Source organism: Corvus moneduloides, chromosome 13 (genome assembly GCF_009650955.1).
Source record: "Corvus moneduloides isolate bCorMon1 chromosome 13, bCorMon1.pri, whole genome shotgun sequence".
Classification (NCBI taxonomy): domain Eukaryota; kingdom Metazoa; phylum Chordata; class Aves; order Passeriformes; family Corvidae; genus Corvus; species Corvus moneduloides.
In genome coordinates this window covers 15153021-15173443 of record NC_045488.1, presented here as the reverse complement: position 1 = coordinate 15173443, position 20423 = coordinate 15153021, and the positions used below count along the sequence as shown (strand labels likewise).

General features: G+C 40.3%; 1 protein-coding gene across 5 annotated transcripts in view; it reads right to left on the bottom strand.

Moving 5' to 3' along the window:
* The window catches only part of FAM189A1 (family with sequence similarity 189 member A1), a 114757-nt gene extending 97015 nt beyond the window's left edge, over positions 1 to 17742 (bottom strand). For 2 of the 5 annotated variants that reach the window (XR_004242739.1, XM_032122520.1), the window contains exon 1: positions 17503 to 17742. Coding sequence is in view for 3 of the 5 variants with exons in the window: in XM_032122520.1 (XP_031978411.1) it covers positions 17503 to 17742 (240 nt within the window). In the remaining 2 variants the exon portion in view is untranslated. Of the gene's footprint in view, positions 1 to 17372; positions 17440 to 17502 lie in introns of those variants that run through there. The other 3 variants (XM_032122521.1, XM_032122522.1, XM_032122523.1) reach the window with 3 other exon arrangements.
* Between the last annotated feature and the right edge of the window lie 2681 nt (positions 17743 to 20423).

The following is a 20423-nucleotide window of genomic DNA, read 5'->3' as shown; positions in this document are numbered from 1 at the left end:
AGAGGGAACAGATGCTGTTGGGAAGCTGACATCCACACCATCCACATTTCTGGAGTACGGTTTCTTTGGCAACGCTTGTTTTGTTTGGTTGGTTGGTGGTGGGAGTTTGTTTATTTGGGTTTTTTTTTGCTTGTTTCATTCTGTTTTGGTTTTTTTTGTGGTGGGGTATGGGGGATTTTGCTGCTTCAGTGGGGGGTTGTTAGTTGGGGTGTATTTGTTTTGTTCTGTCTTCTAAAAACAAGGTCTAGCTCTAGTCTGAGCCCATAGACTTAAATGCCCATCCAGAGCCAGACAACACTAGAGATGCTGCGGGAGCACACCTTCTAGTTTAGTGTTATCCAGTCTGCAAGCTCAGAGCTCCAGAAGATGAATCAAAGCACAGTGGAAACAACTGCATAATTTATTCTGAAAGTGCACAACTGAACCTACACACTTGTGTGGAGACACACTAAGATAACCATCCACACATGACCTGAAGTTGGGAGACATGCTGGTACCGCAACCAACCTAAGAACCCTGAAAAATGAAAAGCAGTATTTCAAACAGGAAATTAAATAATGTTTGCATATGAGGATGCTCCAACACTGCTGAAAAATAACACACTCAAGAGAAAGACTGCATTAATACTTCAGTATGTAAGAGGCCCTAACTGTCAGAAAACGGGAAAACCGCAGAAAAAGATTTGGGGATTAGTTTAACCAGTAATCACAATATAAATAAGTGAAGAGGAACACAGGGACACAGACAGCATCTGGGAACAAATTAGCAGGAGTTTTATACATACAGATTGCACAGTATACATTCTGCTGCAATAAGCACTGGTGAAGATTCTCAGCAAGAATGCTCTGTGCCCCAGCTTGCCCACATTTCATTAAATATACCCAGCTACTGTTGAGAATCTAGGTCAGAAATAAAGATGCCAAGAGATTTAGAAAACTACTTATAAGTGAAGTTAGAAAGTTCTGCATGACTTACCCAGATTAAAGAACAGTGGCATTTTTTTGGTAGGTTAGAAAACCTCATCAAATGAATAGCAACAAAATCATTTGCCCTTGTGTCAATCACATGCGCATTAAAAGAATTAGAAGCTTAACTTCCAGAAAAAAATTACATTACATATTAGGATATATACAGTTAATGCATGAGATTCATACTAGCACAGGAGTAGTTAAGTGCTGGAAGATGTTGACTAACAGATTAGTTTCCTTTATTACCTAACTTTAGGAACATCTAAACAAACACTCAACTGGAGATGCTGCTGTTTATAGATGGATCTCACAGTGAAAATAGAGTAGATGAGCTGTTGAGACTCATGCCAGGTGCACATTTCTATAATTGTATGATTGCTGTAAAAAAATACATTCTTGATGTTTTATTTTAGTGTGTGTATACATATAAACATAGAAACAGAATATGTTTGTAATACTAATTTATTTCTAAATTTACTTATGTAAAAAAAGTGCATATATTTACTGGACATTACTATTTATTAAGAGAAGACCATAATTCTAAGAGAATGCAGTTTACCACTCTTTTAGTACATTTAGGCGGTTTTGCTTGTGCACTTACAGGGAATTGGAAGCAAGGAAAGTTTCTGTATATTCTCCATTACCAAGTATCTCACTCGGGGATTTATAGTTATTACCATGCCCTCCCTAAATCTTATATCAATGCCTACAGTTAAAAACTTCTGAGACTCCCAAATTCTTTATCAAACAATTTAATGGTGAAATCCACCCTAGGTCTACTAGTTAAAACACAATTATCAATTAATCTCTAAATATAGTAAGACTGTTAAAGGACCAGCTGGCATTTTAAAGTGATGAAAGCCAACTCTGTTCTTTGGCATCAGCACTAACTGATGTTGCTGAACTACTGCTGCTGCCCAGTTAGTTACACAGCATCAGGTATGAAATTCATGCAGACCAGTGGGCTGTAGGAAAAGGTAAAAAAAAAAGAGAAAAAACCCCCACACTTAAAAGGCATTCTTTCACCAGTAAAACTTGTAAGTCAAATCTTACCATCTGAATCCATGAAGTGCAATATAGCTTCTGTCCATGATGAAATGATATACAGAGAAAAACCATTAGCCTTTGGTGATATTTAATAGAGTCCATATCATCTTTACTTGTTGCAGCGCAGGTGGCAGTGGCCACTGCAGCACAGCATTCAAAAGGCTGCTGGACAGAACACAGAGGTCTGATTCTCACCCTGTGGTTACGGCAAGTTCCCACGCTCCTAGAGGTTCTTAGTTTTACATGTTTTAAGTTTATTGGTTCAGGAGTTCTCCACCCAGTTTTATATACGTTCATGTTTATGTATTTCCCCTAGTTGCTTATGTATTAGTTCTGGAAAGTTCTCCCTTCTTCGATGCCCCATTGGTCTACTCATGTAATTCCCTCCCCTAAGTTATCCTCACTGGTTATCCCCCTGTTATCTCCTCCTCCTCAGTCGATCCCCATTGGTTGTTTCCCGTTGTTCCACCCCACTATAAAATGCTGTGCTTTCCCCTTTTCCAAGGCTTTTGTCCCCGGATTGCCTACTGGCATTAAACTTGCTGGAACCTACACAGAGATCCCCTCTCTCATCCTTTGCCTCCGCCGACGCTTTTATACCACCTTTGTTTGGGGTTGGCTCCTTGCGAAGGAGCCAGCTTTCCCTGCCTGCTGCAGCTGACCCCTGCATGCAGCAGCAGAAGCCAAGGACGTCTGCAGCTGGACGCTGTGCTGCCTCGGGCAGCCCCAACAGCGTCATTTACTTGCCCTGTTAATTTACTTGGACCTGGTTTTGCTCTAACATAGCAAAGTTTTTATTGTTTTGCTATAGTGCGGGTAAGTTTTTGTTATGTACCTATGTTTTGATGAGTGAATTTTGATTTTTCTCAAATTCGTTGATAAGAATCAGAAGGACATTCTGCTTCTGTGGGTCAACAGGGTCAAATGGAAAACACTATCAGAAAGGACAATTATTTTTCTGGCAGATTAGAGCCTATGAAGCTAATGTTATTTAGTATGTGATCACTGCTCAAAAAATTTCTTTAGAGTTTCTGGCAGTTTCTATGAGATTATAGTAGCAGCCTTTTCTTTAGTCACTGATCGCACTTGTGATTTGCAGCTTTCAAATCCAAGCCTGCGCTTATTCTTCAGCAGCCTAGCCAGCACCATTATACTACTTAGTAAACTTGGAGAAGACTCCAAGTGTCTTCCTAATCACAAACATCATCTCAACAGTGCCTTCTCTCAAGCTTGAGTCCATTTGTTTTAGGACATTACTTGTACACCCTTAGCAAAAGCTGTGTGGTTTGGAAGTCAGCCTTTTATCTGTGTTGATGCAGAAGGAGATAATTCTATTGGTAGAAGACCATTTCAACCACTAAAGAATCCTGTCCTTTCCATCATACACTGTGAGCACTAAGTTTATGACTGTGATGTTTCTTCCCTTCCTCATATAATTGGACTAAGAAGAACATTATTAAGATCAATTACAAATTTAATGCTTTCTGGTTTAGGTTTTTTTGGTGGGTTTAGTTTTGGTTGTTTCCCTATGGTGAACACATAACCGGTTAAAAAGCTGTACATAGAATCATATTTAACCATTTTTTACTCTCAGCCAAGAATCACATCAGATTCTGCAAACTTTCCTCTGATCAACACTTCCTATGAAGGAGCTAAATGAAAGAGAGCAATGGAATAGATCACAGGTCTACAGAACATGACAGAAAGCCAGTAGGTGTTTAATTTATTGATGGAAGGGACACTTGGTAGCTGCATTCAAATACAAAGGTTATTGTAAGCTGAGAGCCAAGGCAACTAGACAAAAGTACCAGGGCACAGCTCCCAGCTGCTGAGTACAGGAATTGAAGACCATCACTTCCACAGACAGAAAAGTTACTGTCAAAATTGTGATATTATTACCTCACCAAGCAAAAATTTCCTGGCTCTCACTTTTTTTTTTCTTCCTGAATAATTGACCTCCATTTTGTAGGAAAACAAACCAACCAACCCCTACAGGCAAGTACATTCAATTACATTCTTGAAAGATCAGCTGTCAGCTTACCCTGTGGTAGTTTGTTTCAACACCAGATTCTGAAATTCCCACAATATATCTAAAAATAACCCCAACTCAACCAACAAAACATAAAATCCCAGCAACAAAAAAAAAAAACCCAGACCAAAAAAAATCCCCACTAAGAAAAAACCCCCAACAAATTAACAAAAAACCAAACCAAAACAATAACAAAAAATAAGTATCTGTGCATCATTTCCTTTTATATTTAAGAGGACTACTTCTACATGTTTGCTATTCCACAGGATTATAAACTGTGAATCTATACCTCTACTAATGCTACTATTATAATCCTAGATGTCTACAAAAATATTCCTTGCATTATCTGCTGGCACATTCCTTAAAGCCTTGCTACAGATCACTGGGCCAGTGAAATGATGGAATTCATTGTCCCTGCTCTAGTTATTTTTTAAAAACATGAGCAGGTTAAAATAGAAAAGTTCTAATTTCTCAGTCAAAGAAGGGCAAGAACTATTCATCACTATTATGTTTATTACAGTTCCCTCAGCCTGTTTGTACAACCTTGTTATCCAATGGTAGGGCATATTTAGAGCTTACTAAAGTAACAGATCATCACTTGTCAGAAGTGGAAACACAGAGGGAACAGATAGCACATTTCTTAAGAAAGTTCTTTGGGGATTGAGGAGGTGTTAAATCTTGTCTGAGAACACACTATTTGCTTATTCTCATCTTCCCACTCCTCAGGCATTTCAAATGGCAACTCGGGAAGCAAACATTTCTCCCAGTTAAATAACCAAGGTATTCCTTAACAGGCACCAAATACACTAATTTTTAATACATATTATTGCCTTATACTGAAGTTAGTGCCTGCTTCTGAGAATTCCAGTAAATCACACTCCATCCAACTATAACTTTACTAACTAAAACAGCTATAGGAGGTGTCTTTTTTCATGCTAGAGGAACCACCTTCTTTAGTATACAAGCCTACCTTTTCTCTCTCAGGCTATTCACAGGCAATTTAATTGTTAAAGAAAGGAATTCTTTTTTGCAGATCTGTTTGTAAAATTATAATTTTTCATCTTCTTCAGGATGATCTCCTCAGAAAGTATTTTTTACCTCATCCAAAGTATCATTATATGTATTTATACCATTAAACCTCTCATTTCCACAAGAGTCTACTGATTAATGTAATCACTGTGCATTATTGTTAATCCACAGGCTTCTTGTGGGCATCTAACAAATATAATTACACTGACTGTTGAATTTTCTGCTTTCAGAAAACAGAACACTTCACAAAGCCTCATATTACTTTTAAGTATAAGCTTTTCACATCCTATTCACCTCTGGCATGTTCTATGGTCCATGCTGTTAGTCAGAATTTCACATCCATCTGCTTTGTTTCGTGTTGAAGAACTGCCTGTGAGGCAGGACTGAATATAACCCACGCACAGAGCCCATCTCTGGTTACTCCTGCAAGGTCCCAAGGGAAGAGATGCATGGTTGGACATGCCCGTGCTGACAGGAGAGGCTGTGAGACACTTCTGCAGCAGCTGGGCACTCCTGAGATGTTCCTACTTACACTCTTGGCTTAAAGACGGAACTTGCTGGCCAACTGGCTGAAACACATCACAGTTTCAGGGCTGTATTCTGTAATGTTTTACCCAAAAGCTTTCTGCAAAAAGCTGCTCCTAGCATTGGTCTCGTTTACCTTCTTAAACTCTACAGAAAAATTACATCAATAAAAGCTAAATTATCTAACACACTGATTCCTGAAGCACTTAGGCCAGAGGCAAAGAGATTAAAATGTCTTGGTCTAACATTTTTGATGTTATGTGGTTAACAGACAGACACAAGGTACCAGAAGTATTTTTAGACCTTTTTGAATCAGAGAAATATTGTTAAAAACATTGCTCTAACTTCTAAATGATCTAGTTTTCAAGAATTTGGGCTACAGCCCATTACTACAGCATTCAATTTGGCATCAGATTCTTTTTCTTGATTGAGTCAATTACAGTAGATCCAAGGAAATACATTGTTTGGGGAATCCCACATAGTTCCTAAATATACCTAACTATAAACAAAAATCTAATTGATTTTCAGTTTCCAGGAGCTCTAAATTTTAGTAGATGAAGACTTATTTTTCCATTCTTCACAGACCTATCTTGTTTCATTGATGTTATATAAATCAAAGCAGACACTGATGAAGGGAAGAAATCTTCAGAATCCCAAAAAAACCAATCTCCAAAAGTAAAAAAAATTATTTGTTGCAGAAACATTCAAGATTGAAATGTAACTGTAACTCTCAAACTGACTCCTTTTTTGTTCATTATTTTTTATCTTCTCTAATTTTTCAAAATAGGTTAATTAACAAGATAGTTACTTGTAGAGTTAGGAACCAAAACAGCAAAACCTCAAGCTAACCCCAAACAATTCGTACTGGAAGGCAAGTTTTTAAACTGTCAGGACACAAGAAGGAACTATCATGGGGAAGGACATTACAATTTTCCTAGTGATGAATTCTAGTCCCACAAGCAAAAAGGGCATTGCTGCAGGGGAAGGTACAAGGTCAGGAAGTAGAAAATGGTTTTGCTTCCTTCTGCCTTCCTGCCCATTACTTCAGGTTCACAAACCAGTGATGGGTATGACTGAACTCTTCAGACAGCCCTCATCCAGGACTGACAGGTATTGTCACTGGGGTCCACTTTTCCTAATAGTTGGTTTGATATTCGGTCTTTCAGACGCTTGATTCACAGGAAGGTTAGTTAAGGAAGATGAGCACATGGTCTCTGGTGGACACCAAATGCTATTCTGATATTGGTTGTACTCATTATCTGTACAACACTTTATTGTTTGTACTATCATTATTGCTTTTACAGTAAAGGTTCTTCTCCACTCAAAAGGCAAATATTACGTACCAAGAGAAATGAGTCTGTCACACCACACTGTGAGTATTTGAAAAGCTCAAAGGAAAATCTGCATTGAAGATTTAAACTACTTAGGTAGGAAAGAAAATATTTACTAAATAAACATGAACTTCAAAAGCAGGTAGCAATGTTTTAGTATTGTTGCTAGTTACTACTTATTGTAATAGTATTTCACAGGATCTCAAAGTACGGTCTGACAGTGAAGCTTCACTCCAAATTTCATAAGGAATGAAGGAAATTTTTTAAGGGAGGAAAGAAAATAATTCTAAATTATTTTAAATTCCTTAGGCACAGAATAACATATGTCACACAAGAATAAACACGACAAGAATGATACGTGGTAAGAACTCCTTAAAAAAGCTAATTTCTCCTCTTGTACCAGAACAAGCATGAAGAATTGGTTATGTGAATGACTTAAGTCTGTACATATGACTTCTACCTACCATATCAACATTACTTCTGTCCTTCTGAAAGGACAACCATTGCTGGTTTGTGCATAAAAGGAAGCATGGACAAGTTGTTAACATTTTACCCAAAGTGTACAGCAATATCAGGGAGACAAAGTGCACCTGCCACCCCCTCTGTCCTGTCCTCACAGTTCTCTGTGGTTCCATGCAGCAGGTTCTGTGGTAGAAGTCTCAGAGATGCATCAGAGAAATCATGTGATCCCCCTGTAAGAGACTCCTAAAGTTATAGACACAATGATAATGTGTCACAAGGGCATGAGCTGTTATCCTACGCGTATTTTACTTTCTTCCCCACCCCCCAACTCCAGTGGTGTTTCGTGCCTTGCTTTGTTCTGGTTTTCATGTTATTTTGAACACGAAAATTATTTATAACACTCTGATGTATTTAAATAAATCTCCACTCCCTCAGCCAATATTTTTCAAATATCCTTTATAACCAAATGTTTGTGACAAAGTCAGAAATATTCTTTTTTGATGCTCCCTTTTACTCTTTATATATAATACAAATTTATTTCATATGAAAACTCTTATTTAGTTTAAAACCACTGCAAAATGAAAACTCAAATCTAGCACTTCTTGAATTAACAGTTCTCTTTCGTAAAGCAATTTTCAAGGCAGAGAGGACCACGACAGCATCTATTTGGTTTATTCCCATTTGCAATAGACACAATAACCTTTCAGATGCAAATCATGTCATAGGCAAGCCAGAGGAAGCTCAACTATTCTTCATCTAAAGATCCCACACTTGCATTAGGAGTTTTCTAAATGCATTTTATACTTTCAGCTCACAAACATAAAAACTGAAACTTGCCACAAGAATGTATAAGTGGTCTTACACCCCCTGGAAATTTTCTGTTTAAGTAGGAACATGTAAAGAGTCAAGTCTATCGTTTGATACTCCGGATGACCTGAGACACATAAGACTAAGTTCCCTTCACATCAACACAAACACAGGACAGGAGCCTTTGCACTGGGGAGTGTAAATTTTTTTTAGCCATATATTTTGCAAGTTTTCAAAAGGTTTTGTATTTAGCCTCTGGAAAGATTAAATTTGTTTGAACTACAGCTACTTTCAAGATATGACAAAACCACTTTCCACCAATGTTATTTTCAGAATGACACAGCAGTATCACACATGTTCACAGCACCATCAGAGTTCTTGATGATTGTTTACAGTTAGAACTTGAAAACCTCTTATTTTAGTAGCATTAGTCAACAAATGCTTTCACTGCTATAACAAAGAAATACCATTGAGTTTAACTGTTCTGACAAAATCATACTCACTAGAATGCATAATAGTGCAATAATGACTTGTGTTTATTATTGATAAATTATGTTGTCCCTTGGCTCTTTACACTGAATGCTGAATGCTTTTTTGGTTTGGTTTTTTTAACTAAAGAGTAATCTTAATTTCTTTAGCAGACAAAAAAATCTGCCACAAATCTGAGAAATAGCTGCATGCACAGTTTTTCACCTAGATGGAAACAGTTTCTTCTCTGAAGAGAGTGAATGCAAAAATGACAGTGTAAAGCTATGTTCATTATCTCTCAGTGCCTCTGGATTAAGTGTGTTCAGTTTAAAACCACCTGTTTTTATCTCACCCGGCACTGAAGGCTTTTTTAAAATCTTCAGATTAAGCCATGCTCTTTTCTGCTAAAACAGTAGCCAAAAAAAAAAAATCTCGTAAGTACATTATACCCCTCACATGAAAATAATTCTGCTGAGGTTGACTCTTTGTGACAGGAATAACAAACCTGCACAGTTACCAGTGAGGACATTATTTGCTGATTCTGCAGAACAGAAATTACTCATGATTATGGCTTCTAGAAAGGAAGAAAGTTCATATTCAAAACTGAAAGCAAGTTTGAGAGTAGAGTAACTCCTGCTTTGTAGATTAGACACAAAAGTTTAAAACTGTGCTGCTGTTTCAACTATCCATGTTTAAATCAAGCTGTGTAAAAATCAGAAACCCAAGAGTTAAATTCAGTTTGCCTCCTTCAAGCAAAAAATACATATTCTCCAAAGTGCTTACATTTTCTCTTTTTTATCTGAATAGGAAAATAATAAAATCAAGCAAGTCTAAACTTTTTAGAATATTCTAAAATTATTCCTTTGGTTTTTTAATCACAATCTATCAGAAAACAATGTCTTATTATAAGTGATGCAGCAGTAATTCAAATAAGTATTTCTCATTTACTGCAATTTACCTCAAAAGTACTCCACCTACTCAAGACCCTTAAAAGTAACACACAGAGAGCACTGGCATCTGCTCCTCAGAACTGGCTATTTTAGTCTGCAGACCTGCATCAAATTACCAATGTAGATGTCACCAGGATAGAGTAAAATGCTGCCCAGCACAAAGCATTCCTAGTAATTTGTAGGGAGTTTACATCCACTGCACAAAACAGGAGCTTTCAGATTGGCCTTACAGGTTTTACCTGAATTACCAAAGAGTAAGTGGAACATGAGCAAATCTGCTTGCAAAAGGATCTGGTCTTGAGAGCACCCATACCATGCACACATTTTGGTGGGTGACTACTTCAGACAAGCTGTAGTCTGGCCCAGAGACTTAATTCCTCCCAGAAGTCAGATTCCATTTACTGTGTTCTTACAGCTCATCTTTTGGCTTCATTTTATCCCCCCGGAGTCAAGTTTGTGTGCTCTGAGAATGCTCCATGGTGTGCATGAACAGTGAGTGGGAACACAAACATGACCAGAACTAAAGCACTGATATGGACACATCCACAGACCACCAAAAATGACCATGATAAAATGTACTGGGGACACGACTGAAGTTTGAAACAGCACAAGCAAGAACTTTTGAAGGATTATCAACATAGTGTCCTTATAAACAGATTGTAGCCTCTGTTTATGGGTAGAGACTGTGATTCTGTGACTTTGCCAAAGATGGAAGACTTAGATTTAGGGCATTTTGATATTAAAATGTTACCTGCATGTAAGTTAGGATGCTTTGAATGTAGAAATATTCCTCAATTATAAATTCCCTAGATTTGCCACGTTTGCATAGCACTCCTTTAAAGCAATGTGGTTGCTCCCAAAGAGAAGAGGTAATGACCACAACACCTGCTTCTAGAAGAGTGGCTGTCTTTAAATACACCACTGAAATAGTTACACTCCTGTAAGTTACATATTTTCAGTGAGTTCACACCTTACAGAGACCCATTATCTGTTCTGCCCTTGGATCCCAGAAGGCATAGGAGCGAGCAGAAAAATGAATTGTGAAAGAATAGCTAATTAAACATGATAATTCACAACTCATTCCTTTAGTAAGCTGCAACACACAACTAAAATGAAGGTGTAATAAGTTCAGCATCTGCAAATAACTAGATTACAGACCCTGGAAATTCCCGCTTCCACCAGGGTACTTGGCTCTGCCCAAGTTTCTCAGTAAACTTTACCTGTTCCTCACTGCTAGTTCTTGTAAGTTTCTGGGCAGTATTTGCTGTCTTTTACAGCAAATGCTCATACATTTCCAGCGTTAAAAAATGGCTGGAAAGGACAATAAGCATTCAGGAAAAATATTTAATTCCTAAAGAGACTGAGACACACCCCCATCTTTCTAATACAGATAAAAACAAAAACAAAACCACACCAAACTAACTAAAAATTCTATGCTGACAACAGTAAGAGACTTACTCAAAATAATACTTTTATTCTGCAGTCTGGCTGACTACAGAAAAATAAAGAGTTCAGAATACAGGTAATTTATAATAATATGGGATTAATAAAAATGATGCTATTCCTTCCCTACACCTGGACACCTCCTACTTCTTATCATAATTATCTTTGCTTTCTTCAACTACTCCTTCCTGTAACACAGGAAATTTTTTAATTAAATTGCTCTTAAGGCTCAGGCAACAGAACATACTCAAAGCAATAAAAGCTGATGTGCCTCATGAAACAAATAATGTTGGCTTCCTTGAGTCTGCTATTTTCCAGTGCACTGTAGACGAAAAATCTCAAGGTTGTACTTAGGCCCAGATCCTCGGGAAATTATAATTAGTTATTTTACCATGCATAGTTCAAAGAATTAAAAAGGAACACTGTCATCTTTCTAATTGTTCCTCTGTCCAGCTGTCTGATTTGCTATCATTCCATCAGGATATGGAAACAACATTTTCACCCATGAATGCCCTGTTCCAAAGCTTTGCCTTACCACAGACTCCATAAAGCACAGATGATCTATGCAAGGCTTCTTATTTCCTATGTTCCATGATGTATATGATCTCTTCTCATACACCAGGGCCACAGGTTTTAACTGGCATCTATTAACAGCCTCACAGGTTTTCTGGGTTAGATGCTTTGGGGTTTTTTTTCTGTCACACACTACTGTCAGGATATACAAACCAAGAATGCTAATAAAATTAATAATGATCCATCACCTAGACAAGACACGTTGCAGTCCTCATGCATTTTATGAGGGTGAGAGGCAAGGCCATGCAGGTGACATTGATTTTTTTTTTTTTGCTAACACTGTGTACCAGCAACACACATCCCTAGCAGACTTCCTGACACACAAAGTTCCAGACAGGTGACTTCCTTCCGTAGAATGCTCACATTTTCAAAGCCCTGACAAACTTGCAAAGGAAAGGAAGAATGTGCCTGAGGTGTTAGCAAATCCAAAAAAAAAAAAAAAAAAAAAAAAAGAAAGTCAGAAAAAACCCAGGAATGGCAGTTAATAAAGGACACAGCAGTAGACAGTAACAGATAAAGTCTCAAAGAATCAAAGTTAGTGTAATTCTTTTACAAGTATGTATAACTGAAGGTTCCACTATTTGTAACTAAAACTGTTACTGCATCTTACAATTCATTACTGAGGAGTTAACAGCGATCAATCAATCATGATAGTACTTCCTTCTCAAATGTATCATCCAATCAAGCTGTTTTTATTTTGTGACTATCACACCAGCAAAAACCTACCACGAATTATTAGCCAGACTGCGAAGAGGCAAAAGATTAACAAGTGACTTGTAGGATTTTTGAAGTGATCCATTTCCTGGTCTTCTAAATTACATCAAATTGAAGCAAGGAACATCAAAGTAACTGTTCTAGTGTGTGGATGCATCATCTTTCAGGAATGATGTAAGATCTCCAACAGCCACATGAAGAAATCAGTTTCATTGGCTCCACGAGCCTGACTATTTGCATTAGAGGTCTGGAAAGTCTCCTGAAAACTTTTGCTGTGCAGAAATTTACCTACTCCATTCCCCAAACAGTAATACAAACTCCTCCAAAAGAAGCGTGTATTTAGCGATACAGAACACTGTCTGAACCAGCAGCAAACTTGACAAAATAACGAATTGTCCACAATAAACTAATCATCATGGCTATGAGTCCACAGATTTGAAATCTACTATTAGAACAATCACCTGCAGAGAAGGGATCTGGTCACATACTCTTACCCATTGTTTCCTCCAAGAAAGTTGTAGGTTGAACTCTCAGGCTGTGTGTGTTAACCAGGAGTACTTGACCAAGCAACCCATACTATGGCTTCTCATATTCTCATAGAGTACCTAGAGCTCTCATAGAGCACACTCAGAAGTTCAATGGATATTTTGTGAAAAACTACTTGATAACCATGGAGTTAGAGTTTCATTTATACCTACAGCAGGTGCACAAGAAAGCTGCCCTTTGAGTCCTAGACATGAAATTATCATCTCCAAGACAAAGAAATAATATGTGTTACATGTTGCCCCAGTTCAGTGAACACAACAGTAGCAGTAAGATTACTTTCTCTCAGCAAGTATAGCCTTGCTTTCACAGATCACACTGGTTGGCAAGAGGCTTCTCATGCAAACTAAAGCTCCTTGCCCCAAGCTACAACCATCACCCTATTCCTCCTGACTATCCACAGGCAATAATGGAAAATAGCAAAAGAGGACAAAACAGGGGAAAGGAAGAAGGAAAAAAACCTTTTAATCTGAAATGGAGAAGAAGAGAAAAACACAACTGCTAACAAATAATCTTTATTGCCATCTCCCCTTCTCTTCTGCAATGATTCCGCATAGGAACGTGCCAGGCCAACCTGCTGCACGCGAGAAGCAGCCAGGGTCACAGACCAGTAGAAGTTTTTGAAAGTTAACTCCTCTAAGCATCATCTAAGGTTTTTAAACCTATTTTATACAACGTCATAGAAGAATACAGAAAAGCCTCAGAATACACTCAGCTTTCTCAGTTGTGAAAGTAGACAAATATATAATGTATTTCCCATCTTCCATGAGAGAGAAGTTTGGTCTGAGTTCACAATAATAATCTCCCTATATATGTTTCCTTTTACAAAGAACACAAAAAAGGCATGTATGTCTGAACCTTGAAAACATTCTACATTAAAGATGCTTTTAAGCCAGAAGAATTGATCTGTTCTGAACATGGCATATGGATGAAAAGAGGCACAATTGAGAAGAAATTTAATAAAAAGGAAAGGCAGCACAAGATCTTCCAGCAACAGGCTTCTACACAAGAACACCACTGTCAAGTAACTATATAAAGAAAGGAGATAGCAAGTACTTGCTGTGTATTCTTCTAAGATTTCTAGTACCATAGACTGATTTGAGAAACCTGGGTAATCTTATGATTCAATTTACTATTTTATTAATACTTTGCTCTACTAGAGAGAATTTTAGTCTCTAACTAAGCCTGGTAATTTTCTCAAATTGCTGGGATCAAGATGGGGGGCGGGTAGCAGGATAAGCGTCTTTTTGCAAACTCTAAATAATTTCAAGAAATGACTTCACACAGCGAGATTTGCTTTTGCAGTCACACAGCCACAACTCTATCAGCCTGTGGTTTGCTACTGTCCTAACGCTGACAGGAGCCATGAACATCAGGCACACTCAGCAGAAGCATTTCCCTCCATCTGGGCATGGACAGAACCAACACACCACAAACTGGTGTATGGTTTGCATTCTAAAGGGCAAAGGGGATATAAATATTTTCTCATATTCAAGCAACTATGGACCTACAGGAGAGACAAATAACCTTGTCACTGCTTATACTTTCAGTGATCTACCAGAACAGCTTAATTTTGAGACCTATTCTTCCAAGATTAAAATGAGGCTAATACTCTGTTCTTGATGTTCTTAACAGGATCAAAGACACTTAGGCTCATCTACCTTATATGAAAAAAGCACTTCCTTTTACCCAACTGAGAGAACATGAAGATGAAATTGCCCCTCTCTCAGGAGTCTGCAGTGGGAACAGGCTGCCAAGCATTTCAGCACACAGATTGCAAGGTCTTGCCAATGATTGCTGCCTATGCAGAGAATTAACCTGCTTATCTAATCCCCAAATTTCCTGTGCTCAGTGTGAGCTTGACTCTCATTAATTACCTTAAAAATGTCTTAATACAAAATATATGTCTTCCTAATATTATGTTATTTTTTTATCTTCCTAATATGATGCTATAAAAGATAAACTGTTTGATGTTTGGGATGATGCTTAAATAAGCTCTGAATTATTTGAAGTTTTATGGAAATGATGGTACCTTGTTCTTTAAATAAGCTCTCACTTGTATGGTCACTTGATTTGATTTAAAAAAAAAACCATGAGAAACCAGAACCCTTCCTTGCATTTGATTACAGAACTTTCTGTGAGTCTAGTAGGCTGCTTGTTCTACTTTTTTTTTTCTTTTCAAACAGCTAGACTGTTACAAACAATGGGAAATTATTTTCAGAAACATTTGAAAGACTCTTAACAAATTTTTGCAGCCTTAATTTTTATTGACAGGGCATTTGGTATCAAAAACTGCTGAAAAGTACCAATGCCAAGACTCTCTTTTTAGCATGTACATTTCTAATGACTAAAAACTACAGTATAGCACATAAACACACAAAAAATAGATTTAGAATTGCTACTTTAACATCAAACAACTCAGTTATTTACTTCCAACAAGTGTGGGTGAAATAGTGTGAAGGCAGCGAATATCTATGTCTGATTTTAGACATCAAGTAAAGAGGGAAAGGATAGTTCCATTATTTTTCTCTCATGTCACTTAAACCCACCTATAGTTACTACTTTAATTAAATTTACAGAAGCAAGCTAAAGACTGTTACTCTTCCACAGAAGCATTTTTTCAGCTGTAAGTGATGATATATCTAGTGTTTGTTAAACTCACTAAGTACCTCAAAGAGATTTTAGAAAAGGCTGTGTAATCAACTTCAAAAAGTTCTTTAGGGCTCATCATGCTTCAAAAACTGCTCTATTTTTATCTTAGTTCTTGAGACTTAGAGATACAGATAATAGGAGGAAACTTAAGTTTATTCTAATGCTCAGACAGATCATTTGTAAGGTAGAATTATTTTTTCAAAAAATAAACTCTTAGTTTAGGGAACAATGTACACCTGCCTCGTTCTGATAACACAGGAAAATAAGGCCTTCTAGTCAACAGTCTTGTAATTCCCTGAGCCTTCTACCCATTCTACCACAGGCTGGAATCACGGGTTTGGTGTCTGTGGTGAGCAAGTAACATGCATGAAGTCTAAGTGGGAAACACATTTTCTGTGAAATACATTACACAGAGAGAAGAGTAGAAAGCATCCACAGCACGGAAACCAGCCTATCTTGGAGTATAATGATAACCATCAGAAGTGTTTTTGCACAGAGAATACAGGAGGTGGGGGAAAAGGTACTATCGAAAAAGTTGTGCTTACTGGAATACACAAGCAGTTACACATATTCTTGCTCACTCTGTCAAGATAAGAAACAAAGGCTGCCTAAGATGTGTCAGTTTAGTAGCACATTCATATGTAAGCAGCCAGATTGTGAACCTAAAATTCACACCTCATCACAACAAATAATTGCACATTATCTTGCAGAGGGTCAAATTCAAAAGAATGACTATTACAATATCAAGGCTATTAGTGTAAACAAATATTTCTTTTCAAGACCAGAATAAAATACAACAAAATCAAGAAAGATATCTAAATAATTAATCCAAAACTACTCTTCTGCTCTGAAAGACTCAGGAAAAAAAAATTAATATTCTGAATAAGAACATATTAAATAGTTTAAGGTTTTTTTTAAATTACAGCATTTCTGCCACATGCTCAGAACTAAATAACCCCAAATACTCTATCAAACTGCTCTGCTTTCTAACAAGCACGCTTAAAGTTGAAAACTCTCTGGTCCATTAAAAGAGGTGAAGAGATATAATTGAAACCAGTAACGCATTAAATTAAATGGAGCAAATCTTCACCAATAACACGAAGTCTGTAACCCGTGCCCTCAGAAATGCCTAATTTTTCATAAATATCAAGCCCCATTTCACTGCTTATGAGAAAAACTTTCATGAAGCAGTATTATCCTAATGTGTCCATGTGTGCACTGTGCCCACACACAGATGCAGCCACTCATGATCACCACTAAGTGAGACCACCTGAGTCAGACTATCAACTCGTTTTTTTTTTTTTAATTTGTGCTAGCAGGACACAATGAAAAGTGAACGAGGATATCACAAAGGAATCAGGAGGATCCCAATTTGTTTAGAACAAACAAGCTTTTCCCTCAGACCAGCCTCTCTCAGAGCAGGACGCTCGGGTACTCCAAAGCCCGGGCCTTTCTGGCCCTCCCGGCACACTCGCGCTCTCCGAGGCAGAACTCTTCTATGCTGTAAGGTACACACCTTAAACTCCCCTCCTGCTGGGCTCGTCTCGTTTGGTCATCTCCAGCACCACACGGCTCGCGGCTGAATTTGCAACCGCGCCAGACCCTAAGCGGCAGCCGCAGCTCAACGAGAGCCCAAGTCAGCGCCGATGGAACGGGCACCAGCGGCCGAGGCAACGCCAGAGACTCATTTGTCACCCCAACTTTCACCCGACGCTGTTGATAAAACCCAATCCACCTTGGCCAGCCCTTCCAAAGGGGAGGTGGAAGTGCTGCCGGGCTGGGGAAGCGCCGGAGCCGTGCAGAACACGGCACAGCCGATCGAGGATCTCACCTGCCCGCCTCACCGCGGGGAGAGCGCCGAGGCCCGGAATCGCCGCCCGCGTCCCACCTGTCGGGCGGCCGCGCATCCCTGAGGCGCCGGCGGCGGTCCCGCCTGCCCCCTCCCGCGTTCCCCGACTCACCGAGAAGCCGGCCCAGAAGGGGCAGGAGTGGCGGACGCGGGCCGAGGTGGTGAGCGCCAGGGCGGCGAAGCTGACGGCCACGATGAGGCAGCCGAGCACCATCTGCGTGACCCCCAGGGCCAGCATGGCCCGCGAGCGGGCGCGCTGCTCGCGCAGGCGGGACAGGCTGCGGGACAGCGCGGTGGGGCTGAGGGAGCGCGCCCCGCCGGGGGCCCGCGTCGCCCCGCCGCCCGCCGGCATCCTCCGCGCGGCCCCGCGCCGCCTCCTGCCGCCCCCGCGCTCCGCGGGGCAGCCGGGCGCGGGCGCTGCGGGGCGGCGGGCAGCCGCGGCGCATGGAGGAGGAGCCGCCGTGCGCCCGGGGCGACCCGCGCGGCCCCGGCCGGGGCACGGCGGGCGAGGGGCAGCCGCTGCCGCCGCCTCCTGTCCCCGCTGCAGGCGCGGGGTGGGGGGGGCTGCGGGGCTGCAGCGCGCGGGCGCGGCTCAACCTCAGCCGCCGGCGGGGGCGGCCCCGGTTCGGCCCAGCCCCGGCGCCGCTGGCCGGGCGCACTCGCTCGGGGAGCGCCCGAGCCCCGCTGCCCGGCTCGCCGCGGCTTCCGCCGCTGCCGGGGAGCGCCCGAGCCCCACTGCCCGGCTCCTGCCGCTCCGGGAGGGGAGGGCAGTGGGGGAGGGTTGTGTACGGCCAATGGCGGGCGGAGGCAGCGGCCGGAGCATCAGCGGCGGCCGCCGGCCCTACCGGCTCAGCGTCGTGAACGAGGCGGGCGCTGGGCGAGGGGCCCGGCCCGCGGCCCCCCCAGCAGCCGAACAGCGCCCGCGGGCTGGCCCCGCTCCTGCCGCCAGGGCCCTCAGGGCAAAATCGCTCCCACCTGGGCTTTGTACAGCAGCGGCACCTGGCAGCCTCCCCCCTTGCTCTGTGCGCTCCCGTCCAGCGGCGGAGGAAGGGCAGGGCTGGGTCTCAGTTCTATGCAAAAGGCATCTTAACCTTTTTTATTTTTTAGGTTTTTTTCCCTCGCAGCAAGCCATAACCAAGCCTCAGAAACATATCAAGCTTTTAATTATAAAAACTTCCCAGCCCTGCTGCTGCTGCCAACAGGGTCCAACATGGTAAGGCTGTTCACAGCACCTGAAGCCACTTTTCTGCAGAAGGGAAATCACAGTGATTAGGTATCAAGTGCAAGCAGCTTGGCCTACTCATGAAAAACACACAAACAGAACCCAAACCCCCAAAAATCATCTCACTATACTGCAGGATAGTTTAGGTAGTAAAACTATGCCAAGGTTAACATGTTTGTAGCACCGTAATCTACTAGAACAGTAATTTTTTTTTTTTTAATACAGGAATTTGTACATGTAGTCTACATATCTGTAATTCTGTGGTATTCATACAAAAAAAGCCCAACCCAAACATCACAGGTAAACCAGGCTTAAATCTTTGTCTTTGAGGCTTTTTTTTTCTTTTTCTTTCAAGAACTTTTCTTAGCATTAAATAGTTTCCTGGGGAGGTAGTAGTGAGGAGATGTGCGTTGACAGGAAAGTGTCGGAGTAGGTCCCCTCTTGTCATACAACATACAGTAAAACATCCAGATGTAACAGAAGAACACAAAAAAGCTTGCTGCTTTCAGCTTAATTCACTGCCTGTGTCACAAAAACAGCTTAGCATAACAGCCTACAGTGCTGTCACCCCAGCACAGCTGAAATACTGCTCCAGCACATGTGCAAGTCATATTTTAATCAGAGCCAAAAGTACCTGACAAAACTCTACACTGGAGAGACAGCTGTTTTGCTAAAAGTTTTTAGTCAAATGCAGAATTGTACTACATTAACACTGCTCATAATCAAAAGAAGAGTTAGCTTACAATGACATAGTTAGACTGGGCCTGATAACAAATGGGAGACAGCTAGAAACAACACATCACCACACATTCCCAACTGATATTCCCAAATTGACCACTGGCACAGGTGTTCTTCCTCCCATCTGAAAACCCAGGCAGAACAGATAAAGGAAGGCAGGTGGAATATATAGTTATAGATCACACTGAATTTGTGCTTATACCAGTTCACACTAAAACTGACTTCCACTTGTATTTATTTAAGTAGAACTATTTGCTATCCAACACTGGAAACATTACTTCAAAATACCCCTTTCAAAGTCAACGAAGAGTCTGTGTTCCAATGTTCTGCCAAATAGAGTGAAAGGTTCTAGCAAAAAGAAACAAAACCAAAGCCCAGAAGCAAACTGGACCTGTGCAGTCTCCATGATTAAGCAGCTCATTCTCCAACATGGCAGAAATGCTTTAGGTTATTCAACAGCAGAACAATTAGAAACCTTAATAAATGCATTTAAACCTCTATCTGGGTGCTCTCATTCAGGAACAAGATGGCCCTAGGGCTTGGAGAAATTAGGACACATTACACTGCGGTGTGAATTTACATCTCACTAACTCCCAGTGCTGACACTATTGTATGCATTACGTACAAAGCAATTTACCTTCATTTCCAAGGACTTTCTAACTTGTATGTAAAAAAAAAAAAAAAAAATTCAAAAAACTTCACATTTGTGGGTAATCCAGAGGAGGATCTGGCACTGCAAATCCACATGCTCATATGCTGTCCATGAACCTCACATGTGGGTAAGATCTCAGATAATCAATACTTCCGCTGCTTCCAATATGGCAAACTAAGGCTACCAGAAAACAATTATTTTGGCTTCCTGTAGGAATCCACAGGACTTTAGATCACATTTTGTTCACTTCCATATTCATGAGTATTCAGATGTAGATAGATACCATTCAAGATCTGAATTAGCTCTGGATACACTTCGTAGTTTTCTTTGAAGAGTCTTAGTTGCTGGATTTGTTTGAGAATTATTTGAGAGCAATTTGGGAAGTAGTATTATCCCTAATTTAAAGTTATTTTGCTGAAGA